The sequence below is a fragment of the Crotalus tigris genome, unplaced genomic scaffold (genome assembly GCF_016545835.1).
Source record: "Crotalus tigris isolate CLP2741 ecotype Arizona unplaced genomic scaffold, ASM1654583v1 scf7180000017721.692284, whole genome shotgun sequence".
Classification (NCBI taxonomy): domain Eukaryota; kingdom Metazoa; phylum Chordata; class Lepidosauria; order Squamata; family Viperidae; genus Crotalus; species Crotalus tigris.
Window position 1 is genome coordinate 551,161 of NW_024096590.1, and position 27,143 is coordinate 578,303.

At 40.9% G+C, this 27,143-nt stretch overlaps 1 protein-coding gene across 1 annotated transcript in view; it reads right to left on the minus strand.

Annotated features, from left to right (window-relative positions):
- Positions 1 to 27,143, minus strand: part of LMBR1L (limb development membrane protein 1 like) — a 44,350-nt gene that overhangs the window by 16,339 nt on the left and 868 nt on the right. The window contains exons 2-7 of the mRNA XM_039338854.1: positions 8,506 to 8,590; positions 5,045 to 5,075; positions 3,981 to 4,120; positions 2,614 to 2,717; positions 2,026 to 2,152; positions 444 to 512 (exon numbers count right to left, since the gene is read on the minus strand). Of these exons, the coding sequence (XP_039194788.1) occupies positions 444 to 512; positions 2,026 to 2,152; positions 2,614 to 2,717; positions 3,981 to 4,120; positions 5,045 to 5,075; positions 8,506 to 8,590 (556 nt within the window). The remainder of the gene's footprint in view (positions 1 to 443; positions 513 to 2,025; positions 2,153 to 2,613; positions 2,718 to 3,980; positions 4,121 to 5,044; positions 5,076 to 8,505; positions 8,591 to 27,143) is intronic.

The following is a 27,143-nucleotide window of genomic DNA, read 5'->3' on the forward strand; positions in this document are numbered from 1 at the left end:
TCACATTCTAATATTTTTCTACTGCATTATTCAAAGAGGCGCTTTTTCTTTCAAGTGGTTAGAGGGTGGCGGCCAACCCAGCAACATTCTCCAATTCTTTCCAAATGCTTTAGAACTGCAACCCTCAGAATTCTGAGCTAGCACGGATGAACGTTGGGGTTCTGACCTATCAGGTAATGACTGTGCCAGCTAGGAATTCTGGAAGTTGTAGTCCACATATATACAGAGGGAGTTTGAAAAAGTTACTGTACTGGGTCTCAACTGACAGGCTGAAGACCTTTGCTCTGGGGAACCATAATACGTCTGCAACAGAGCACGTGTAGTATATTGCAGAATCAATTACCAGTATTGGCAATTCAAAGAACTATGCAGCAAATGATAAAAAACATTCCTCCTCTGCCCCAAACTCTGAAGCAGCAGACATGACTGAACTGAAAACTTACACAGGAGCAGGAGGACACCAAACAGGGAGATGCAGGAGTAGAGGTAGGGAAGGTAATACTCCCAGAGATCTGTGGGGGAGAAAAGAATACAAACAGGTTACAGTCCAGGAGAAAGGAAACGGGGGCCTCCAGGCCTACGAAATGCTGAACTTCAAAACCCAACAGTCTCCAGTCATCAGAGCCAAGAACAAGGGGAAGCTGGGAACTGAATTCAGCCATATCTGAAGGCTCCCACATTGCCTAGGACTGAGCTGAAGTTCCTATTAAATATAAAATAGAGACTCTCAGAAAGCAGGAAACTATTGAATAAGGGGCATCTGATCACATTTGCTCTAATTTATTACTTCTAAGATCTATATCACGGTTTTTACTCAGGAATTGATGGCTGCACATAGAGCATTCCCTCCTCCTATTTTTTCCCCCACAACAATCCTGTGAGGTAGATTGGCCTGAGAGAATGACAGGCCCAAAGTAAGTCACCCACTGAGCTTTTGTGGCTGAGGAAGAACTAGAATCTGGCTCTCTCTAATTCTAATAAAACTCCTTAACCACACCACCACACTGGTTCTTGCTCTCAAACATTTTTGAATTGAGCAAAGAAAGAAAAAGGTCCTTTTCTGTCCATCCACATTTTTTTTCCAATGCACTACAAATCATACGAAGAGTTGTTCTCAAATATTCTGCCCGGTGTATCGCTCTAACCTCTTGACAAGAGGTTAAACATCACTGCTAGGCAGAACTAGTCCTTCTGAATTTGCAGCTGACCAACCGTCCAGTCGTGCGTTTCATTTCCTGCTTGGTTTTCATGAGGTATGACCAAGAGGAGCTAAGCTACTAGAAGCTTGCTTATTCACTGGAGAGTTTTGTCTATATGAAGAACCTTGGGTTAGAAGCACCCAGTTAATTTATTTGTTTGTTTTGACTTGTATCTTGCCTTTGTTATTATTTATAAATAACCCAAGGCAGCAAACATACTTAATATTCTTTCCTACTTTCTCCACAACAACCTTGTGAGGTGGGTTGGACTGAGAGTGAGTAACTGACCAAAGTCACCCAGCCAATGTTTAATGATTAAGACAGGACTAAAACTCACGGTATCCTAGTTCCTAGACCAGCACCTTAGCCACTAGGCCAGGGGTAGGCAACCTTGGCTCTTTTATAACTCGTGGGCTTCAACTCCCAGAATTCCTGAGCCAGCCATGCTGAGGGGAAAGGGAGAGGTTTCCAAGCTGAGCCATGCTGGCTCAGGAATTCTGGGAGTTGAAGTCCACGAATCATAAAAGAGCCAAGGTTGCCTACCCCTGCTCTAGACCAAACTGGCCTAACAAACTGACCAAACAAACAAAAATTGGACAAACTGACCAAACAATTCCTTCACAACTCAGCTCCACTAATGAGATGATGAAGAATAAGAATAAGATGATTTATGCTTGTTGGCTAAAGATCAATGTAGATTTCAAGGGCATCTGTGTTCAAGGGCCCTCCTCACAGCTCCCTGCTACCAGAGGCTGAAATCTCCTCTTGCAGTGGAAGATTATATATCCCTTTAGGGGGCGAAAAACCTCCCCCCCCCTTAACTTACCATAGAGGCTTTCTCTGCTTGCCCCGTCCTGGTCCAAAATGGCAGAGGCAACCCAGACCATTCCCAGAACCAACAGGGTTAGCAACAGCAGGACTACAAAGGTCTCATATACCCGAGCCATGATCCCCTGGACAGACGGAGAAAAGGGGGGTTGTTATTTCCGCTCCAGAGCTGGGAGAGGTATAAGAAATCTTCAAGAGGCAGCTGGCGCCATTTTATTTCTAGGTGGAAACCACTTTCGGGCTTTTTGCTTGAGACTGAAAGCAATGAAATTTTAATTTGGGGATTTAACAATTTGAACTGTTTATGATTATAGCAATACTGTGCACGACTGAATTTTAGAGCAAAAGATTATATATTTTTTGTATTTGTAACTTTACTGAAGAAAATTGGAAGTTACTTTCATTCTATTATTATTTTCTTTTATTCCTTGCACTTTTCATAATCTACTTTAAAAAAAAGAAAAAATGGTTTTTAAATTTTATTTTGTGTAGAAATTCAAGTGTGCAATGTGTGTGTGTGTGTATGTGTGTGTGTTTGTGTGAGTGTGTAAATAAAATAAATACAATAAAAAGAAGCGGCTGGTACCTTCTTTGATCCGGCAAAGCCTTCTGATTCTGTGAAGAAGTAGGCAAACGGCATGAGGAAGACGAGGGAGAGGTTGGAAAAGAGGAAGACAAGATTCCAGAGTCCTAGGGAACAGAAAAGAGGGAGAAAAATTCCCTTACGCCTCTGCTCCAGCTCCTCAAAGACATATCGCTGCTCCCTCCCCTGATGTTGGGTTCCTGCTAGCCTCCTTGATTTGGGCCATTCCTGGAATAATCCACAGAAGCCCAACTCTAGTGAGGACACTCGTTTCCTCTCAAAGCTGGAGCCTAGACCCCCCCCAAAGCTGAAAATCCCAGCCACCTTATACAGAAAACAGAAAGGGTGCATTGACATACACACTTGATACAGACTTCAAACAGATGTTCTTTCCCTAAGCAGCCTCTGCTCTGAAGTGGCTTCCTTCAGACTGAGCCAATTCTAGACAATGAGAGGACTCATCCTGCAGGGTCTTTGTTCTACAACACAAATGTTGGCGATTGTGGGATTTTCAAAAGAGAGAAGCTAGGACAGTGATGGCGAACCTTTTTAGAGATCGAGTGCTCAAACTGTAACCCAAAACCCACTTATGCATTATCGGGTGCTGGGTGGGTGTGGCCCATTGGGTGGATGTGGCCCATTGAGTGGGCATGGCTGCAGTAAAGCAAACTGGGTGGGACTAGAAAGTTCAATCAATCAATTCCAACTTTGCAAGGTCTTTTGTTTTCCCACAAGAAGTTGAAATTGACTGATTGATTGAACCTTTTTTTTTTTTTTTGTACACGGTAGCGGAGGCCTAAAACAAAAAGGTTTTATAAAACCCAGCTGAAGACCTAGGACTGGGGTGACGGCACGCGTGCCCACAGAGAGGGCTCTGAGTGCTGCCTCTAGCACCTGTGCCATAGGCAGCACTCAGGATTTGGGAGACACAGAGAACTCTGAAGAGGGAAAGCAGTTTTGGGTGCTAATTTTGCTTTCTTTTCTCCCCCCCCCTTTTTTTTTTTTAAAGGAGAAAGGCTCCCTTAAATTGAAACTGCCTCCTCATGACTGCAACTGGCAACATTACACAAGAAGTTTCCCATTCTTATGTTCCCAAATGCTTTTCTGAGGTCCAAGTCCAGCTTACCATCCTTGGTCTCCCATCCAGGTACCAACTCAATCTGACCTTCTGATCAACCAAGGTCAACTTGGTGCTACCATCTGCTAAGACATGGTTTTAAAACTTGCCTGAGAGTTCTAATCCCTCTTGCTATTCAGGTTTTCTCCATTATGAAAGTATACAGAAGGTGGGAGGGACGTTCCTTCCTTCTGCCCACAGAGACAGATGCCCCTCCTCCATCCCCACAGAGGAAACATTGCAAGAAGCTCACCATGGATGAGGGAGCCGTTCAACCACTGGATGTAGTAATTTTGAGGGAAGGAAAGCAAGACTTCATTGCCGATGATGGAGAAGGGCAGCAGGAGCACTGCCCCCAGGGACACAGCCAGAGTAAAGGTGCACAGCCACAGCCTGAGCAAAAAGACATAAAAGAAAGGATAAGATGCTTATCCACATCCATCTGACAGTGCTTTCTGCTCAGTGAAGCCACAGACTACTCCTCATATTTACGACTTTCTCAAAATAGACATTCTCTCTTTGGTCCATAGTCAAAGAATAAGAAGGATAAGACACTTGAGCATGACAAGGAGAGAAGCTATGTTCACCTCATATTTTTGATGAGGGTCTCTCTCTCACACACACACACACATCTCTGTTGGACCAGTTCTTTCACTTGAGTCTTATCAAAATCGAGAGCAGTTCCAGTTAATGGAAGCCTGAAGTCATAAATAAGGCTCTCAAATTTTAGTTTATCCCAAGTGACAGTCTTTTCAGGGTGGGTGGGCAGCTGAAACCTAACTTTCTGGATGAGAAGCAACCTTTAATGGGGAGGAGGTAAGATAATGTGGTATGCTTAACAAGCCACGTGAATGCCTTATAAATCTGGATCTGAATAAGCATGCATGCTTTATTTTTATATAAACATATGCAAAAGCATCCCTTTTCTAATTTTTTTATTTATTAAATTTATACACTGCCCCACTATCAAACAACTGAAGAATAATGTCTGAAGAGGACAGGGATTCTTGAAAGCCTTAAGGGCTGTTCATTTCCAGGACTGCCTATAATAAATTCTCTATGCCCGGATCTAAGAGAATTACAAAATTCCTCCTCCTATTTGTTTACCTGGGCCATATTCTGAAAATACCTTTGAATGGTATCCCTAATTACACAAAGAGAGAGATAGGGAGATCCAGACTGGATGCATTTTTATTGGATATTTCAATTTTTTAAAAAATACTTCATAAAATGATAAAAAGGAAAATACAGAAGTGGGAAGAAGGCAGGGGAAAAGGAAATCATGTATATCTTAAGAGGAAAAAAGAGGGAACTTACGCAATCCGATTGACTGCAGCATCTTCATCAACTAAGAATAGAAAAAATTGTTATTAATATTGTTACTAATCTAAGTGCTCAAAGCTACTACTACTACTACTACTACTACTACTAATAATAATAATAATAATAATAGTTGGAAAGGACCTTGGAGGTAATTTAGCCCAAATGGCCATCCAATCTCTTCTTAAAAACTTCGGACAAATGGCCGTCCAATCTCTTCTTAAAAACTTCCAGTGTTGGAGCATTCACCGCTTCTGGAGGCAGGTTGTTCCACTGGTTAATTGTTCTAACTGTCAGGAAGTTTCTCCTTAGTTCTAAGTTGCTTCTCTCCTTGATCAGTTTCCATCTGTTGCTTGACTACCTCTTCTTTATGGCAGCCCCTGAGATATTGGAACACTGCTATCATGTCCCCCCTCGTCCTTCTCTTCGTTAGACTAGACATACCCAATTCCAGAAACCGTTCCTTATATGTTTTAGCCTCCAGTCCCCTAATCATCTTTGTTGCTCTTCTCTGTACTCTTTCTAGAGCCTCAACATCTTTTTTACATCATGGTGACCAAAACTGGATGCAGTATTCCAAGTGTGATCTTGATTCTATCCCTCTGTTAATGCAGTTCTGCCAAAGAATTCAAGATAACGTCTATGGTTCATCTTGCCAGTCTAGCGTAGTCATCGCTCTAAGCTTCTCCTACAGTATTACCACCCACTACCACGGGGGAGTGGAGATCTGAATTTGTGTCATCCAGTGACAAACTTTTAATTGCAGCATACATGGGATAATCCTAACAGGAAGCGTAAAGACGGCATTTAGTTTTTACAGTATTCCATGTTGGTCACAAAACATTTTATATTAGACCTGCTTGAATCCCAGTGAAACAAAGGCAACCCTTTAAACCCACCTCGGGACACTTTGGGGCAAAGTGTCCCTACTCACTGCAAAACCACGACTTCTTATGCAAGGGTGAAATGTAATATACATTATAAATGCAGTGGGAACAGAGAAGAAAGTAGGCTAGGAGAGGAATTCCCCAGGGTTAGCAGAAGTTACTTCTTGTCCACCATAATCAATTATAAAATATGCAGCTGAGGAGGAAAACTTGTTCAAACAATCTGAACAGGCTGGTTGACTACGGATGACAGAATCTACTGTTCAAATCAGTTAGGGAGAAAAAACCCTTATAGAGAAGTTTTTGGTACTCTCTGTTCCCTATTGCAAGGAGATGGATATAGTCTGTTTTCTCCCCCCCCCCCCAATCTGCAGATACATTTAACCCTCCTCAAAGGTGGTTTCCTTGAAATATAAAGAATTCTATACAGAAGTTGTGTTCTGTATGCAGTTCTCTAAGGCAGTGGTTCTCAACCTTTTTAATGCCGCGACCCCCAACCGGTCGTAAGTCGAGGACTACTCAACCGGTCGTAAGTCGAGGACTACTCAACTGGTGCAGCACCGTTTGCAGAATGGGACTTTTGGCGGGCTCAGCAGGGCAGAGACGCCTGGACAATTCCTATTGGCTTTTGAAAGCCAATAGAATTAGACTCTATTCAAGAGAGTCTATTCTATTGGCTTTCAAAAGCCAATAGAATAAAAGGGACTAGCACAGCTAAGGAAAAGGGGGGAAAAATGGCGGACTGCGTTGTTTGGTGACCCCTGTGAAATGGTCGTTCGACCCCAAATGGGGTCCCGACCCACAGGTTGAGAACCACTGCTCTAAGGGAAGAGCGGTGAATGGTGCCTCTCTCCAGGCAGAGGACCACAGACTGGCTGGTTAGAACTGCACACATAAAAAAATCCTTATGAATCTGATACCCAGCTGTGTAGAGTACAGTAGCACAAGGAAAGTTTTGCGGGAATCCTTATGCTGTAGTTATCTATCTAGGAAAAATGTAACGTTACAGTACAGGAGTAAAACCAGATTGTCTTTGCAAATGGATTTTAAAAGTGGCCACTTCTCACCGTTTCCTCATATTCCTTGTGCCCAATAAGTGTCAGCATCAAACTACAAGCCCAGCAATTGGAAAATTGCTAAGCTGGAAAAAGAACTATATTCCCTAGGCCAACTGCTACCAAGGCAACTAAATTAGCAGCAGCATAAACAAACTTTAATTTAAAAGATGAAGAAGCCCTTCTACAGGGACTGGGTGTGGAGACCTCAATGTGTTGCAAAGCAGGAGAACTCTGGGGAAGAAATCTTTCCATTTGGGCCAGAGAGGGTGTATTGTCTCCAGAAGCTTCATTTGCAGGCATTCTGCATAGAAGTTAGTTGAAGCCTGAGGGAGCTAACCAGAGGGAGCCCACAGAGTCCACTCATCCGTTGCTTTGTGAACAATTTATAGGCTCCAGGAGGTTGCAAAGGGACATTTGCCTGCTAAAATCAGCTGGCTTAATCACCAGTTTGAGATAGATGCTCTGAGGCTCATAAAAGCAGTTGAGAAAAGTTACGGAAGATCATCAAGTTTCACTCTGGCTGACAAAGATGTTAATGGTCAAACAAATAGGTTCTTTGCTGGAAGGCAAATATTAATTTGGCTGTTACAGAAGCATCCAAGACTTTATGCCAATACAATCTTCCTCAATCTGATGTCCTCCTGGTTCTACCAGAATTACAGCTATGATAGTGTTGACATGGGACTGGTTTTCCTTCTGGGAATTGTAGAAGTAATAATCCAGCCAATGACTTTCTGGTGTTCATCTAGTTGAGAGAGTTTTGCCTGGAAAGGTCAAACCTTTGCCAATGCAAATGTTGTTGCAGCAGAGATGTTCCCTTTGAACACAGGCATACCAGAAGGCTGGATTCCCACGCTGTGCTAAGCTATCAAGCAATTTGCCTAATTTTGACATAATGTAATACTATATGTGAACTCAGCCACTGTAGTTTTTAAACCTTGGTGAGTTTAAGTTATGGGCTGTTCAGCAAAGCCAGGATTAAACAAGAGCATTTAGTGCAATGTGAACTCAGTTGATTTGTTATAGTTGAGCAGGACACATATTTTGGAAATCTTACTGTAAAATCAAGGGAAACTGCTAGCTTCATTCACCCCTAAACTCTAAAAAGTCATGCCCTACATGACTTCCACAATTTCAGTGGTGGTGTAGTATAGTGGTTCAGGACTTGGAATGACAAAGGGGAGACTCAGATTCCAGTCTATCTTCAACTCCCTGGGTGATTTTGGGCCAGTCCCTCTCTCTCAACCCAGCCCACACCAAAGGTTTGTTGCTCCTGGGAAACATGACAAAAAAACTTACACTCCTGAAGAAAAGGCATCTAACAAAATTGGGGATCTAACAAATAAATAAATCTGCCTTCTGAAACCATGTACCCAGAACAGCTTTCCTAAACCTAGATATCTTCTGGACGGATGCTTTCAGCTCCTGGTAGATCTGGCCTTTGCTGAGAATTCTTGGCACTGAAAGTTGCCCATTCAGGTAGGGGAGACATGACCTTGATTTGCCCAGTTACCTGTAGTGAAATCTGTGTGCCTTTTGAAGTAGGTTAAGATGAAGTAGCACAGGATGTAGAGACTGCCAAAAAGAAGGGTGCATATCTGTGGGAGGAGAAGGAAAAACTGGTTAGAGATGCTGGTCATACGTCATCCTCAGTTCATCCAGAGCAAATGGAACACAATTTGGGATACTGTAGGGCAGGAGTGTCAAACCACTGGTTCACGGGCCAGATGCATCATGCCAAAACCGCACCCACCCCATTGCCGGCAATGAGGAAAAAGTCGTGATACGTCGCAACACGTCACATGACGTTGCGAATTTGACACCCCTGCTGTAGGGTCATCATCTTCTCTATCTTACTGGTAGTTACTGAGCAAATCAGTTCTATTCCCATCACTGTATTCAATCTTTTCCTTTATCAACATCTCTTTGTGAAATTTCTTCAGACAACAAGCAGCCGGCAGGTTTTAAAAAAGCCACACTTCTTCCTCTAATTTTATTTGGGTTCCCTAACATTCTTTTTAACAATAGCTGGGAAGGGGCAATGACTTAAGAGCTGGAGAGAGCAAAACAAAACAAGGAAATATTAAAGCAGGAAACTTTTCCTGCAAATGCTGCCTACGTGCTTACATACAATATTTAGAATGGGTTCAAAAATACATAAAGCAAAGGTGGTGGTAAGAAATGGCAGCAATAATGGGATAGGTTTGAAGAGCGCCAAAATTGGAAAACCTAGGAAACCACATTTATGATTGAGGGAAAGATACCTAGAACAGGGGTAGGCAACCTTGGTTCTTTTATGACTCGTGGACTTCAACTCCCAGAATTCCTGAACCAGTATGACTCAGCATGGAAACCTCTCCCTTTCCCCTCAGCATGGCTGGCTCAGGAATTCTGGGAGTTGAAGTCCATGAATCATAAAAGAGCCACGGTTGCCTACCCCTGACCTAGAGCATCAACGTGGGTGACGAGAGAATTACAACAGAGAAACCGTTTCAGGAAAGTGTTGAAAATATCATTTTCTAAAGAAGGCTTAGAAATCATCCCATCCCCCCAAGTCTAGCTTACAACTGAAAGAAAGAATGAATGGAAAAGTGAAATGGGAGGCAGAGTGGATCAGCAAGTTTCATCCTTTCTTCTAGCCTGACTGCTATATCTCTAGATTCTTTATTCGACATCTTAGCTATTCCATTGCCAGCTCATCCTCAATATTTGGAATATTATAACAATGGGAAGGAAGTAATTTTTTAAAATAAATGCATCTTTGATTAAAAGATTTGAGAGTAAAACAATGATGGTTTGCATCTGTTCAGACTTTCTTCCAGCTGAAGCCACATTGCCTCCTCTAGTAACTTCACAGAAAATGGAAAACCCTCCCAATACAGTACATACCTTTCTGAGAACAGGATTCAGAAGTTAAAACAACAAAACTAAGCATGAAAAGAAGATCCCATCAGTGACGCTATGTAAACAAGACAAGCCTAAATCTGAAAAAATCAAATGGTCAGAGTTCTAGGCAAATTAACATTGCAAAATAATCCTGTTATTTTTTGTGGAATGAGCATTAAATTGCTCTCCAGCCCCAACAAATATTAGTTACAAGTTTGCTGGGCTGCCCAAGGATATTCAGGTGGTGCTCCTAAAACATACCAGGTTTAATTTAAAGGGTCATCTTTTTGCATTCTTAGATTCCAAAATCTTGTTCTTCAAGAAAGAAAGCAGCCGTCTGTAAGACAATTAAATGCCGCAGCCTCCTAGCCCACTTTACACTAGAGACCTATTTTAAAACATGACAAAGGTTGCACACTATCCTTTTTCAATATGGTGCTATCCAGATATGATGGATTTCCAAAATCCCTCCACCATAATAGGCAATAGAGCTAGATTCTCACAGAATCTATTCTAGAATATTCGATTAACCATATCAAAGAATTGAAGTCATAAAAAAAGAGATTGCTACCAAAAAGTTACCAATTCTTTTTCAATCCTTTCAAATTCTGCCAGCTTGCTTAACTTTTTGCAACTACTTAGTAAAGATAATAGCATTTGTCAGCAAAACTAAACACTCTGGCTTGCATCAGACAACTCCCACTCCTCCCAGGAGCAGCGTAATAAGCACAGTTGGGACCCCCTTAAGGGAATTTCAGATGACCACATATACGTGGTATCTCAGCTTTACCTCAGAAACAAGGTTCCAGTCTTTAGAAAGACAGAAGTAGAGTGAAAATGCAAAGGCCAAACTAATTTCCTTGATTAGGGAAAAGACAATATCTAAGTTTATTGCTCACCAGAAACCCCCTATGGACATTTTGCATGAACAGGAAAAAAAAATGAACTAAAGTTTTATAGTTTTGATGATTAGAAAACAAACAAACAAAAAGCTTTTGTTTTTGTAACCATAGAGTAAAAGGTAATTTTGTAATTGTAGTTATATTTATAAGAGAATATTTGTAGCTCAGGACTGAATTTTGAGATCCTTTGTGCTCTCTGAGCTTGATTGTTTTTTTTCAGACATTTCATTACCCAAATTAGGTAACATTATCATGTGTTTGATGATGATGATGATGATGATACTCTTACCTAGTTTGGGTAATGAAATGTCTGTAAAATGGGAAGCTGCTTTTATTTCTTTTCATTTTATTTTTGTCCTTTTTTTCTTTCTTTACTTTATATTGGTTCTTTTTTTTTTTAACCTTCTTTTCAAAACTCTTCATAAAAGGAAAATACAGAAATGCGGAAGTTTGAAAGCAGGGGAAGAACAAAGCCTGGGAGAAAATAAGGAAGAGGCAGGCAAGCATTTATTTATTTTTTGAAAATTTCAATTTTATACCAGTCCCATTCCCATTGCCCTGCGTGGAAAGAGGAACGAACAGCTTGTAGTGTACAGTCTCTTCTCATCCAACAGGGAAGCTGAAGAGCAAAACAAAATTGCTCTGAGCCAGCTGGCATCCTGTAGTATGATGTGCTTTGGCGTTACTGCCTGAGCAATGACCTAGCAGAGTGCTATGCAGTCAAGCAGGAAGAAGTGGATTTTTTTCCCACCTCCTCTATGAGGCCCCGAAATTAACCTTGAAACAGAAAAGGAGCCACCTGGGTTCCAAACCAAGCAATCTGGACAGCTTTGTATTTCATTTCTTCATTACCACAGATTAAAGTACCTCTAGCCAAGGAGCCAGCAGCCTTTCTTAACAAAGCAAAAGGCTTCCCTTACGGGCTACTCTAATGTAAACAAAGATGGTTCCTGCCCTCCAAGCTTTATTAAGAGAGGGAGCCGAATGCTGCATAGAGCATTCATCAAGTAACCTGGAGGCTTCAAAAACCCTGGAAGAGACAAGACTCCTCCAGATTACAGTGTTTCTCAACCTTGACAATTTTAAGGCATGTGGACTTCAATTCCCAGAATTCCACAGCCAGCAATGCTGGCTGTGGAATTCTGGGAATTGAAGTCCACATGCCTTAAAATTGTCAAGGTTGAGAAACATTGCTCCAGAAGCTGGAGACCGTGCCAGGCATTTCTAGATAATTACTGCACTAATCCTTGTAATGGCCATTATGATCCCTAAGTCGTAGGCTGGCTCCTACGCTATGAGATCCCATGGTTTGCTTAGTCACCATTTATCAAATCATTTTCAATTGGAGCATTAAGTATTTACACCTTTCAAAATGTCTTCAACTAGCTCCATTTAATCTCACAGTGGACAGGTCGTCCTCGGCTTACAACCATTCGTTTAGTGACTGTTTGAAGTTACAATGGCCCTGAAAAAAGGGATTCATGATGGTTTTTCACACTATGACCCTGTGGTCATGTGACCAAAAGTCAGACACTTGGCAACTGACTCGTATTTATGACAGTTGCAGTGTCCCGAGGTCATGGGATTACCTTTCATGAACTTCTGATAAGCAAAGTCAATGGGGAAGCCAGATTTATTTAACAACCGTGTTACTAACTTAACTGTGATGATTCACTTAACAACTGTGGCAAGAGCTTCCGGTGGTCAGCGACGATGATGGCGGCTACTTTGTAGCCGTCCTCCTGGGACGGCGTCAGATCTGCGGAGCACAGCGCGCATCAGCTGGCCCGCGGCTCGAAATCCCCTTCCCGGGCGAAGGGAAGGGGTAGAGACTACACGAATAGAGGTAGAACCTCTTAACCCCCCCTGGATTTCTTTTTTTGGGGGGTAGAAAGAGTGTTCCCTCGGAGTTCGTGCTTTCTCCGCCTCCCAGCTGTCTTTGTTTCTTCGGAAACAAAGTGAAACGCCGCTACCATCTCCGCGCTTAAAGTTTTCTGGTGAGTGATTTTTAAAGCGGACAGAACTGTTTAAAGGATTTTACTTAGAGTTAGAGTTTTATTTCTTTTCATTTTTCTTTTAGCTTATGTTGATTCTTTTTTCTTCTGTTTCTTTTTTTTTGGTGGAGAGTGAGAGTGAAAGTAAAATGGCGTTTTGAAAGTGCTTTTTTTTTTTTTTTCCTTTCCGGAAAAAAAGAACGGACTTAAATGCTCTTTTAAGTTTCTTTTTTCCTTTTTGTTTTAAAGTGCTTTGGAAGTTCTTTTTTTTTTGCACTCTCCCTGGTCTTTTTTTTTTTTAATTTTTAAGGATTTTAGTATCTTTTTTTTTTTTAAGAAGAAGGAAAGAGAGAATAAGATTTTTAAAAAAAAATGGCTTCAAAGAGACAACCAGCTTCTATAGTCTCTAAGGTGATTTCTTCTCCTGCAATTGCAACTGTACAACAACAACTTAAAGTTACACCACCAGTGTTGCAACCTAAGGTTACACCTCCATCTTCTCCTCCCTTGCCAGGTTTGTCTGCACAAGACATTAAAGATATAATGCTGTATCTCAAATCAGGGAGGAAATGAAGCAACTTCTTGAACAGAGCAAGTCTGAAAGTAAAGAGGAAATGAAAGATCTTTTTAAACAGAATAAAGATCTCCTTGAACAGAACAAATCTGAAACTAAAGAGGAAATGAAGGTGCTTTTAGAGGACAATAATACTATTTTGAGGCAAGACATAGTTGCAGCTTTATCAGGATTGGCCTTTGTGGTTGTGAAGTTGGATTCCAGACTGGAAGAAGTTGCAGAGAAAGTAGATTTCCTTGAGGATAAATTTCAAGATATGGAAAAAAAGATTGAAACTTCACAGGAGGACATTCTTATGTCTCAGTATAGGCAAATGGAATATGCTTTGAGAATTAGGGGTCTCAAAGAAGACATGAATCAAGATTTAATGGAGATGGTGATTAATGATCTAGCTGTTGTTCTGAATAGGGATAAAGATGGATTACGTAGAGAAGTGGAAAAAATCTACAGAGTTAACTCCTGGATTGCGAAACAAAAGAATCTGCCAAGAGATGTGGTGATTTACTTTGCAAAGAGATCCCTGCGCAACGAGATTATACAAGCTTTCTATAATAAGAGGTTCCAGATTGCTGCCCAAGATGTTATTATTTTAAAGGAAATCCCATCCAAAATTTTAAGAAATAGAAAAGACTTTGCTTTTTTAGCTAACGAACTTAAAACAAGATTGATGCCATTCAGATGGGAGATTCCGATGGGTATTGCTTTGAGCCATGTGGGGACGCGTTACAGACTTAACACGGTTGTCAAAGCTAAAGAGTTTTATAACACGGTCCTGGGAGCAGGCTCATCCTCATCTATGATTCAGAAAGTTCCGGGCGGCAAAGAGGTGGAACAGCAGTCAGAAGGATTAGGTTTGATGGCTGTTGGAAAACCACAGATGGAATGGCTGCGCCAAACAGAGGTTAAAGAGCAGAGAATGACTCGTGCAGCACATAGACGTAAGGAAAAGGAACAACAGAAGAAAGAAGTTAAAGAAACTTCTCATGAAAGTGTTTCAATGCCGGTGGGAGGAGCAAGACCCAAGAGTTCTGCAACACATTCTTCAGTGGCAGATCTTCAGGCAGTTTTCTCCAGGCTCCTGGTCAAGGGAGATGGCAAAGTTCCTGACCTGGAATGCTAACGGCCTTAACTCCCCGCAGAAAAGAAAGAAATTTTTTTACTATCTAAAGCAACATAATAATGATATTATCTGCTTGCAGGAAACTCATATCTTACTTAAAGACCAAAAATATTTAGCTAACGCTCGCTTGGGATCTCATTTTGTGTCTCCTGCCCCTGGGAAAAAAGGGGGTGTGGTTATTTATGTTAAGCAAAGTCTGCCAGCTTGCCTGGTAGAATCAGATCCTCAAGGAAGATATGTTATGATTGAACTTGGTCTATATGGTAAGAAAATACTTATAGTGGGACTGTACGCACCAAATCAGCAACAGGAACAATTTTATAGACTGTTATATCAGAAAATAACTTCGCTGGACTATAGGTCTGTGATATTAATGGGTGATTGGAATGGTGTTTCTGATACACAAAAGGACAAAAAAGATTCTTCTATTTTCTTTAAACAGGCTAAATTACCTAAAGCTTTCTTTGATCTGAAGGAAGACTGGGAGCTGAGGGACTGTTGGCGTGAACGTAATCAAGAGGAGAGAGATTTCACTTTCTTCTCAGACAGACATCAATCTTTCTCAAGAATTGACTTTTTTTGATTACAACTGATTTATATAATAGGGTAAAGAATGTAAAAATCTTTCCTAGGTCACTGACGGACCATAGTCCAGTTTGGATGGAATTGGTTGACGAAAAAGAGGAGAGGAGATCCTGGAGGGTGAATGAGAATTTATTTAAACAAGAAAAGAATGTTCAAAAACTAAAGGAGTGTTTAAAGGATTATTTTGCTTTAAATATGTATAAAGGAACATCAATATCAATGGTATGGGATGCAGGTAAAGCCTTTATGCGTGGGATTTTGATAAAAATGAATAATGTTCATAGACAAAAGCAGATTCAGAAACGTAAGGAATTGGAAGATGAGATTAAACTAAAGGAGAAATCTTTGATTTCAAATCCTTCAGATGAAAAGGTTAAAGAAGCTATAAAGGTGCTAAAAACACAATTTAATATGTTGATAGCTGATCAAGCTGCAACTAATTTAATGTTTATGAAACAAAATACATTTTGTAATGCTAACAAACCAGGGAGATGGTTGGCCTATCAACTAAGAAAGAAACAGAGACAGAGAGTTATAGATAAAATAAATTATAATGGTAAATTAGTGTACCAGAAGGAGTTGATCAAGAAATCTTTTCTAGATTATTATCAGAAATTATACAAGAGTACTAAGGTACAAACTTTAGACATAAATAATTATTTAAGTGAGGCTAACTTTCCTAAATTAACAGAAGATCAGAAATACGAAATTAATGGTTTAATTACCAATGAGGAAATTGTGACAGCTATTAAGCAATTAAAATTAGGTAAAGCGCCGGGTACGGATGGTTTGACATCTATTTATTATAAAATCTTAGTAGAAGAGATGACTCAACCTTTATGTGAGCTCTTTAATAATATATTACAGGGTTCAGAGATTCCTCCGTCATGGCGCAGTGCTTTTATGAAGGAATCTTTGCCTACTTTGCAAGAGTGGTTTGTTAAAGTTTCATATCTGGCGGAAATGGCAAAGATTTCGGCTTTTTTAAAGGAGCAATCGCAAGAGAAATTTTTTACTGTATGGGAAAAATGGATAAATTTTACACAACATAAATTGGATATAAAAAATATCATTTAGCTTTTTTATAATCTGTATATAACTTTTGATATTTTGTGGATTGTACTTTTTCCTTTTTTTCCTTTTTTTTCTTTTTCTCTCTATTTCCTTTCTTTTTTTCTTCTTTCTTTTTTCTTTTTTTTTTCTCTTTTTAAGTATTTTTTCTTTTTAATGTTTATGTTATATATATTTTATTATTAACTATTTTATAAGTTGTTAAAATTTGTTTAGGTTTTTAAAATTTTATTTAAGCCTATATTCAGTTCTGGGAAGCTCTGGGGGGGGGGGATGGGGGGTGGTTTGGGAGGGGTTAGGTGAGGGTTGTTTTGTTTTTTGTTGTTGTTGTTGTTCTTTTTTTGTTATTTGTAAAAACTTTTAAAAATTTTCAATAAAAAAAAAACAACTGTGGCAAGAAAGCTCATAAAATGCAGCAAAACACATTTAACAACTGTTTTGCTTAGCAACAGAAATTTTGGGCTCAGTTGTGGTTGTAAGTCAAGAACTATTGGTAATCACCTTAAGGGAAGTGAGCTACTGCTGATTCTGCTCCAGTATATTGCTGGTGATTTATTTTTTTAAAATGAATCGCCTTGGATCTGTGATGTCCACATTGACGGGAGCTCTTGTTTCACTCCATTTTAGGGGTCCTGGGTTCAAAGCAATCATTTCCCACTCTATTCTTGCCATAAATTTTAAAGTTCAGTGCCTGGATGTGTGTCTGTTTCTGTGCGTGTATTGGTTGAATTGCTAACCAGACAGCCACTGGATCAACACACCAACATGGACATCCACTTGGTAAAAGGCCTACAGTAATTTGCAGAATTTCATTTTCACAATTACAGGACAACATGTCCAGAAAAAATTCAATGTTTCCTTTGTATGATTTCCCTAGCAACCATAGTGTGTGTGTATGTGTGTGCGCGCGCACGCGCGCGCAAGCCTCTTTGCAAATTTATGTACTAAATCAGGAGTCCCCAACCCTGGCCCATTACTGGGCCATGAGATTTTCGGAAGCTCATGGCCCAGTAATGAGCGAGTGTGTGTGCACCCCCACTTCCGCCAGCAGGCGTGTGTGCACTGCATTTACATGAGCGGCGGGCATGCATATCTGCCACTTACACAAATGGAGATGAGTGTGTGTGCGCTCACCAGATGCTCTCGCATGGAACCATCCCCTCCCCCCTTGCTGGTCCACAAAGCCAGAAAGGTTGGGAAACTATGTTCTAAATTATGGAGGGGGTGCTAACCATTTATTTTATTTTATTTTGTGTACCATGAGAATTTTTAAAATTCCACAATTGAGGTAACTCAGAGTATACATCTCTCCTGGCAAGCTGGAGGCAGCATTTTTGGCTCATAGTCCTTTTTTATGTTCCAAAGATAATAGAAAGGAAGATAACTGTGAGTCAGGATCAAACTGTTTAATTTTACATCACTGATATAAAATGATACAAATATAGCTACAAAAATGCCAAGAGCTTATTTATGATTCTTTTAATGAACCCGTGTCCAAGGTAAAATTTGTAATTTATAAGCTATGATTTGTGGCTTTGTATACACTGTTTGCATTTACATAATACATTGTATATACTCATGGATAAGCCAAGAATTTTAGGTGCCAAAATGCTTCCAAAAAAATCAGGTTTGGTTTACATGAGGATGGGCTAATCCCTAAGAATGTATGAGAATTCTTTTTTTCAAAGTATCCATATTTCCATATACACTTGAATATTAGCCCATTCATGGATAAGAAGACACTTGAATGCAGGTCGATTTATGCACAGGTGGTGCATTTTTTATGATATTTTGGCAAACATTTGAGGGTTGGATTATGTGCAGAGAGGCATATTAAACATAGGTATATAGCAGTGGTTCTCAACCTTTTTAATGCCACGACCCCCAACCGGTCGTAAGTCGAGGACTACTCAACCGGTCGTAAGTCGAGGACTACTCAACCGGTCGTAAGTCGAGGACTACTCAACTGGTGCAGCACCGTTTGCAGAATGGGACTTTTGGCGGGCTCAGCAGGGCAGAGACAGCCTGGACAATTCCTATTGGCTTTTGAAAGCCAATAGAATTAGACTCTATTCAAGAGAGTCTATTCTATTGGCTTTCAAAAGCCAATAGAATAAAAGGGAGTAGCACAGCTAAGGAAAAGGGGGAAAAAATGGCGGACTGCATTGTTTGGCGACCCCCGTGAAATGGTCGTTCGACCCCAAATGGGGTCCCGACCCACAGGTTGAGAACCACTGGTATATAGAGTATATAAATACATAAACTGAATGTATTCAGAATGGAATGATTAATCAAACAAAACTTATGCAATCTGTGAACACAGACAGGGCTCATGCCCTACTCTAATCTATACTACTTCAGGCTGCTAAACCAACTTCTTTCAAAGGAGGGGGCATTACAGTATCACAGTCTGGTTTGGAAGCATCCCTGCTTCAGACAGAAAGGTGGTGCAGAGAGTGGTGAGGATGGCTGAAAAGATCATTGGCTGTTCCCTCCCTCCCATCCAGGACATAGCACAGAAGCGCTGCTTGAGCAGGGTCTGTAAGATTATCTGGGACACTACACATCCTCTTCACGACCTGTTTTCCTTGTTACTTTCTGGGAGGAGGCTTCATGGTATCCGTAGCAGAACATCCAGATTCAGCCATAGTTTCATTCCATACAGCATTAACCTTATGAACTCTCAAGCTTCCTCCTTCTGTTACATATTTAAGATGGACAGTATTTAATATTTATTTGCTATGTATATGTAGGGGTGTGGGTCTATACATATGTTATTCATAATATGTTTAGGTATGTGTCATGTATGTGTTTCACTCTGAGAGCGGGCAACTAAATTTCATTTTTGATGTGTGCTGTTGTGCCCACAGTAAAAAAAAACAATGACAATAAAGGTTATCATTACTTGAAGCCTATAATAACACAAAGCTCAGGAGAAGATGGCAATGCAGCCTCTTCCCAAACAGACTCCACTAGAATCCCGTAGGAACAGGAGCCTGATCCTTGTGCCAAGCATGCCAAGCATGCCTAGCAACCCTGCTATCTGATTTCCAGTTCGCCTTGCAAAAGTTTCCAGAGGTTATTATGGCAGGTACAAATCTTACGCAAGCAGAAGCAAAGAGTCAGACACGGAAAGTCCAGAGTTAGTGCTCCACGTTGTCTCTGCTGAGGCAAGGAGTTTCTTTTGGGAATTGGGCCAATCTGGATTGGGGAGGAAGCAGATAACAACAGACAGCCTCACAGTTTCAGCTGAGAGAAAACAGTGTCCTGCAACGGTTTTGTCTCACTGCTCCCTTGAGTGAACCCCAGTTCCAGGATTCCACTTAAACAGAACTAGGACCTTTAGTGGTATTTGCTCAGAAGAGAATGTAGGATTATTTGCCCAGAGAAAGAACACATGTGAAAGAGGGGGAGAAGGAGCACCGTGAAGGTTGAGAAAAACACTTTGCACCAGGGTGCATTTTTTCCAGGATCAGGAGCCAAAGTTTTCCACAGACAAAAACATTTTCAAAAATTCCAAGTGGTTTCGAACGCTGTGGATGCAGCTCGCTTGCAAGACAAGCTTCTTCAAGGCTCACCTGAAGGAACTGAGCTTTGCAAAAATAACGGAAGCAAAGTACCTTTGATACCTCTCCCTTGTGCTGCTCCAATTTATGAATGGAGTTGCAAAATGACCATCCCCATCCTTGCCAAAAGAACATAATGCAAGAGCTCAAAACAGTGATGGAATGTGCACCTGGAAAAAAAGGGGGGGGGTGAATCCAGGTTTGAGCACCAAGACTTCCCAGGGTGGAGGCAAAAGCCTAATTTAAGAGATTGTGCAATCTCAAATTGGATGGTGGAAGAGATTTAGAATAGCCACACCATAAAACAGGGGTCTTCAACACTTGGCCCTTTTATGACCTGTGGACTTCAACTCCCAGAATTCCTCAGGCAGGCATGCTGGCTGAGGAATTCTGGGAGTTGAAGTCCACAAGTCATAGAAGGGCCAAGTTTGAAGACCCCTGCCACAGAATCTCAGGATATGTCTAGTAAGCAAGGTTATAGCTTTGGCCTGGCAAGATTCTGTCCATTAGGCGTAAGCAAATCAAGGATTGGACTGGATTTCAGCGTGGTGTCCTTGGGCTTGGAACTGAAAAAAAGGCAGCTATACTCTTAAAGCTTCAAGTGTTTTATCTCATTTCTGGATGGCATGAATATTCTCCCAATTCAGCAGCAGTTGTATCAGTTTGAAATTGCACCACCAATTCTGATTTGTAAATATATTTACAGCATGCTACCTTCATTGTTTAGATCAGGTTGCTTCATGCATATCCCATCTGAAAGGATTAATCTTGGCCTCGTTCTTTTGTGCTATGAATTAGGACAAGCTGGCATGAGAAAGTAGGCCTGTTGCCCTGAAATCTAGGCCAAGCATGGCCCAGCTGAATAAAGCCTCCTAGCATGGCACTTCTAATTAACTGAAAATTAGAACATGGAAGGATGGAAAAATATAACCAGACAGTAAACAAGCATCATGGAATCTCCCCGGCATGGAAGAGATGATACCGAAGTTCTTCCCTCTCTTTCAGAGATAAGATTCTGGCTTTCAAAACACTTGCCAACAAGTGCATTTAATTGGTAATAAGTTTTTTCTACATGTTTCTACTCTTTTCAAAGACGTCCATTATAAGCAACTCAAAGTTTGTTCATATACACAACCTCTATGGTGAAAAAGTAAGGTTCTACATTTAGGCAAGAAAAACCAAATGTACAGGTATAGTATAGGGGGTACCTTAATCAATATTAGTAACTTGAGAGGAATCTCGGAGTCATAGTGGACAATCATTTAAATATGAGCCAGCAGTGTGCTGCAGCTGCCAAAAAAAGCCCACACAGTGCTGGGCTGCATTAACAGAGGGGTGAAGTATTAATACCACTTTACAATGCCTTGGTAAGGCCACACTTGGAATACTGCATCCAGTTTTGGTCACCATGATGTAAAAAAGATGTTGAGACTCTAGAAAGAGTACAGAGAAGAGCAACAAAGATGATTAGGGGACTGGAGGCTAAAACATATAAGGAACGGTTGCTGGAATTGGGTATGTCTAGTTTAACAAAAAGAAGGACGAGGTGGGACATGATAGCAGTGTTCCAATATCTCAGGGGCTGCCACAAAGAAGAAGGATCAAGCTATTCTCCAAAGCGCCTGAAGGCAGGACAAGAAGCAACGGATGGAAACTAATCAAGGAGAGAAGCAACCTAGAACTAAGGAGAAACTTCCTGACAGTTAGAACAATTAACCAGTGGAACAACCTGCCTCCAGAAGCAGTGAAAGCTCCAATACTGGAAGTTTTTAAGAAGAGACTGGACAGCCATTTGTCCGAAAGCAGGGGGTTGGACTTGATGACCTCAAAGGTCCCTTCCAACTTTTATCATCATCATCATCATCATCACCATCATCATCATCTATCCAGCCCTTACAAAATTGGCTGTATCCAAATTTATTCCGGCATACAAACTCCATGGGATTATTCCATGGGAGCACCAACAGCCAGAGCTTTTATTTATTTACTTGCATTTATCAGATGTTTATCTCATCTTTATTTTTATAAATAACTCACAGACGGTGAAGATACATAACACTTCTCCCTCCTCCTATTTTCCCCACCACAACAACCCCTATGAGGAGGGTTGGGCTGAGAAAGAGTGACTGGCCCAAAGTCAAATCAGGGGGGTATATTTTGCAATTCAGCTACCACACTTTCTTTGAAATGAATGACTCAATCAACATAATTGACACAATGAACTTTAGTACAAAATCTGATATAATAAGAACCCTTACTCAGCAGACTGCAGGGTTATCATGGTTGAACAATACTTTGTAATAATCAGCATGAATAAAAATAGTATATACATCAACCATGTATGAATCTCAACTAATGGTATATCTCTCAATCTGTATGATTTCTTAGCAAAGAGGGAAAATAAAAAAACCGGAACATAAAGTTTACAGATCAGAATATATTTGACATTCAAATGCTTGTTAACAAGTTAATCTGTCAAGTTTCTGGTGATGCTAGCTAAAAAAATTCTCTATTGCCTGTTAATGTCTGTTTTAAAGAATTAAATGTAATATTATATATAAAATATTAAACTTTTTTTGTTATGGGCTATGTAGTGGTCTGCAATTCCTCTGCTGTAGATTATTTTAATTATTTTGGTAAAAGATGCTATCTGCCACAGAACAGCCTCTGAAAAGAACAGTGGAGGGAGGGGGAGAGGGAGGGAGAGAGGGCGAGGGAGGGGGGGGAGAGAGAGAGAGAGAGAGAGAGAGAGAGAGAGAGAGAGAGAGAGAGAGAGAGAGAGAGAGAGCAGGATCATTCATAGCAGTAAGAAGTTCCTATCTAGTAATAGCCAGACTATAGATCAGTGATGGCGAACCTTTTAGAGACCGAGTGCCTAAAAACTGGCCCCGCCCCTGCCCTGCCCCACCCTGCCTGCCCGCAGGGCCACTCACCACCTCCAGGGCCCGCCGATCGCCCAGGCAGCCCAGCAGCACCATGGCGGCCACACCTTCTGCCCACGCCCCACAGCATCAACTGGGCGCATTGGGGCGTGAGGGCAGAGTCTTGTCTATGCTGTCTGGCTGCCATGTTTTCAGCTGCGCTGCTCCGTGTAGGCCATGCTCAGGGGCGATTCTCCTCCAGGGAGGCTGCTGGTGAGAAGGGGGTCGCGGGCGGAGGCAAGGCTGGGGTGCCCACAGAGAGGGCTCCGAGTGCCGCCTCTGGCACCTGTGCCATAGGTTCGCCACCACTGCTATAGATCTTGCAAGTAGAAAAGTTGTTAGCCATGGTATTCAGTTCTAGATGCTCAATTTCACCAAAATCATCTACAAATTGGGACATTTTCTCTATTGCAAAAAGCATACATCTCTGCAGATTTCTTTAGTTTACATGACAAAGATGGCAAGATGCACACATCCAAATAAGCCATTTCTGTATGCGGGTTATATGGTTTTTGGTGTTAGCAGTGTGTCTAAGTTTAGTCCCTTCAGTTTATAAATCTTAAACTATGGCTTAATGTGCCTTTTCAAACTAACTATGACTATCCAGTTGTGGCTTTTAAAACAAGCTAAAGAAAGAAATCATAACTTAGCATAGTGCATCAACCCAGCCAATAAAAGGTTACATGGTAGATTATTTCTAAAATTTTCTTTTTTTCTTTTCAAAACAAGTAATTTTAGGGCCAGTGAAGTCAGTTGGCAGATAATTCAAAAGTATATCTTTATATAATGCATTATCGATGGAATTAACTTCTACAAGTTAATACATATAAGGAACGGTTGCTGGAATTGGGTATGTCTAGTTTAACAAAGAGAAGGACGAGGGGGGACATGATAGCAGTCTTCCAATATCTCAGGGGCTGCCACAAGAAGAGGGAGTCAAGCTATTTTCCAAAGCGCCTGAAGGCAGGACAAGAAGCAACGGATGGAAACTAACCAAAGAGAGAAGCAACCTAGAACTAAGGAGAAACTTCCTAACAGTTAGAACAATGAACCAGTGGAACAACTTGCCTCCAGAAGCGGTGAATGCTCCAACGCTGGAAGTTTTTAAGAAGAGACTGGACAGCCATTTTGTCCGAAATGGTGTAGGGTTTCCTGCCTGAGCAGGGGGTTGGACTAGATGACCTCCAAGGTCCCTTCCAACTTTATTATTATAACTCACATTTTGGCTACCAAAGAACATGATTTTCAGAAACTAGATATGCATGGAAGATTGGTCTATGAATTTAATTAGTCAGGATAGTAAAGAGTTCCAGGATGAGAAGAAGTATGGTAGTACTGAGTATCATTGCTGGGTGAACTGGCAACAACAGGGGAAGTAATAGACACTACAGAATTATATGTGATTCCCAGAATCATTTACAGTACTTGATCTTGAAAAAACAAATACTGGACCAGGTGGAACTTGATCAAGAGGGGGCTTTCTGATCTTAAATTCTCAGTGCTCTCTTGTCACATATGCCAGTGATTTAATATTTCTCCAAGGTTAACATAATACTCAGAAAACTCATTATGCATGCCAACTAGGCACCGAGGATTAAATGCTTGTCTTGCATAATTCAGAGTACTATATATTGCCTGGTAAGCAGACACCTAGACGTTACACAACTCCAAATGCCTACTAATGTGTTGACTCCAGAGATGGAACTCTGGACTAACCTTTGGCACACAAAGCCATGCTGGAAAAGCTAATTCCCCCTTTCCCATCCTCCCAATCAGAGTTGCCAAGGTTCTCACAACCTGTTTAGATCAGAGATCCCCAACCTTTTGGGCATCAGGGATCGGTTCCGTGGAGAAAGGCTTTTCCATGGACTTGAGAATGCTTGGTTTTGTGTGTTGCCTGCATCCCACAGATGGGGCTTTGCTTGTGCGGACCGGTTGCTGGCATGCCATGGCCCAGTACTGGTCCACAGACAAGGGATTGGGGACCCCTGGTTTAGATCATGGTGAGCTTTGAGAATGGTTGCTCTGGACAGAAAAGGATGTACAAATAAAGATGCAATGGACCTCTCTCTGAAATATAACTTAACTGCTTGGGCATTTGATATCAAAACAGAGTTCTCTGCATGAACCAGTGAATGCTCTGGTCCATAAACATGACATTGGATCAAGAGAGAAGAAATGACATTAAACTAGATAAATTGCTTAATTAACCACAATTGGCTGGGTTCTCACAACACCCTAAGTCAAAATTCTACACTCAATCTTTCATGGAAGTTAAACATAGGATGATGTATGAAACCATAATGTACTTTGTAGGCAGACAGTTAAGTGGGTAGTAGAGGAGGAAGTATATAATTGAGGAAGATAGGCAAGAAAAAACTTGCCTTTGTTCAGCTTGTCATTATTTTAACAGAATAGCAATAATCCCCAGTCAGTGGCCCAGAAACTCAGTTTTACCAGGCAGAGAGATTAAGCTGCTGTTTTCTCTAAAAAGCCCTATGCCATGTGTAAAATCAACATTGCTTGGAATGAAGCAATGTACCACTTTAATAAGTCACATTAATATACATGTAAGCCACAACTTTTCTGCTTTTGAGAACCACCTGACAACAGGCATTTTAAACATTTGAATTTTTCATTCAAAATTTCATAACTACTTATTTCAACTCTCTGGACATTACAATTTCTTAATTTCTAATGACATTTATGAAGCAAGCAGGATTAAACTGAAATTGCTTATGAAGAGCTAGGTACACCTTCAAAGTAACATGTAAAGCTCCTCACATCCAACAGATTTGCAAATATAAAACAGGACAGTGAGCTTCCTAAGGCAAAAGTCTCACTAGACTTGTGTATGTTTCACTGAAGCATCTCATGCGCTCGGATGACAGAAAAGTGTTGTATTTACTTTTAAAAATCTAAAACCCAAAAGTCCCAGCCTCAAACTCTTCCTCAGCTTCTAAGGTCTCCAGGCACCCACGTCCAACCACTATTAATTACCTTAACATATTTGTTACTTCATATACTTCATTGCTATCATACTGCTGATAGAAATTATCTTGCCAAATTGCTACAAGAGTGGGAGGAACAGAGAGATGGCTTGCCCCCTTGGAATTGACTTTTTTCCAGATTCTAAACAAGGTTTCTCTCTTTCTCTCAACCCCTCTCCATCTTACTGTATTTTCCTCTCTTCTTTTTTTAAAGCTTCTGCCAGAAAGAAGTGGAGATGTGCAGAGTGTTCTGCTCTATTCCTCAGGTCTAGGCTGATTCTGCCATTTTGGAAATGCTCTGCTAGTTGTCTAGAGGTTAATTTGCTTTTGTGGCATGTTGGATATGGCCCAATCCTGAAACAAGCCTGTTAATTCAGGAATCCAAACTACATCCATACTATGGCCATTCCAGAGAATTTGTTTCTGAAAACTGCCAGACTACCCCCTTCCTATAATGGCCAAAGCTGTGTGGCTCAGAAGAGGGATTGAATATTCCAGAGTTCTCTAGAACATTTCATTCTCGGGTGCACATATAATTGCATATAAGCACTGATGTTACCTAGTGCTTTTCAGAAAGAAGTGCATTTACTTTGCAGGCAATATTAATCATTAGTTTTAATTAGTTCACATATATCCGGTCATATCCTGTATCTATATATAAATATACATTGCATCCACATTTATTGGGCAAGAAATCCACCTGGGTTCAGGTGGCAGGGCAACTGCAGATTGGCAAAGCTGGACAGTCCATAAGATTTTTTTTTTTGTCTATCTTGGTATATTTATTCATTTGTATCGCACCTTTATTAGTTTTACAAATAACTCAAGGTGCCGAACATATCCAACACGACTTCCTCTTCCTATTTTCTCCTCAACAATCCCTGGGAGGCGAGTTGGGCTGAGTGTGTGTGAGACTGGCCCAAAATCATCCAGCCAGTTTTCATGCCTAAAGTGGGACTAGAACTCAGGGTCTCCTGCTTTCTAGCTTGGTATCTTTGCCACTAGACCAGTGGTTCTCAACCTGTGGGTCGGGACCCCATTTGGGGTCGAATGACTATTTCACGGGGGTCACCAAACCATGCTGTCCGCCATTTTTTCCCTTTTCCCTATCGGTCCTACTCCCTCTTATTGGTGGCCACACCCACTTGGGGGTCACCACAACATGGGGAACTGTATTATGGGGTCACGGCATTAGAAAGGTTGAGAATCACTGCACTAGACCAAACTTGCTCTGGCTGCCTTCCTTCCAACTGAAAACAATATAAAGTAGGAAAAATATAATTTAAAGAGAGAAGCTTGTGCGATAGACCTGAAAAGAGCTACAGAATCATCTCTTTTAATTACTTTTTTCATTATTAGCAAATGAACTTATTGTCAAGTCCTTGAAGAAAAGCTGAATAGAAATGGACATTTTAAAAAGTTTTCCCCAAATTGGCACCTAGTAGGAAACTTAATGCTAAACATTAAGCCAAGATTAATCTTCACACTACAAGCTTAGCCAAAAAACACGACGACCTGATTCACACAATAAAGTTATATGGC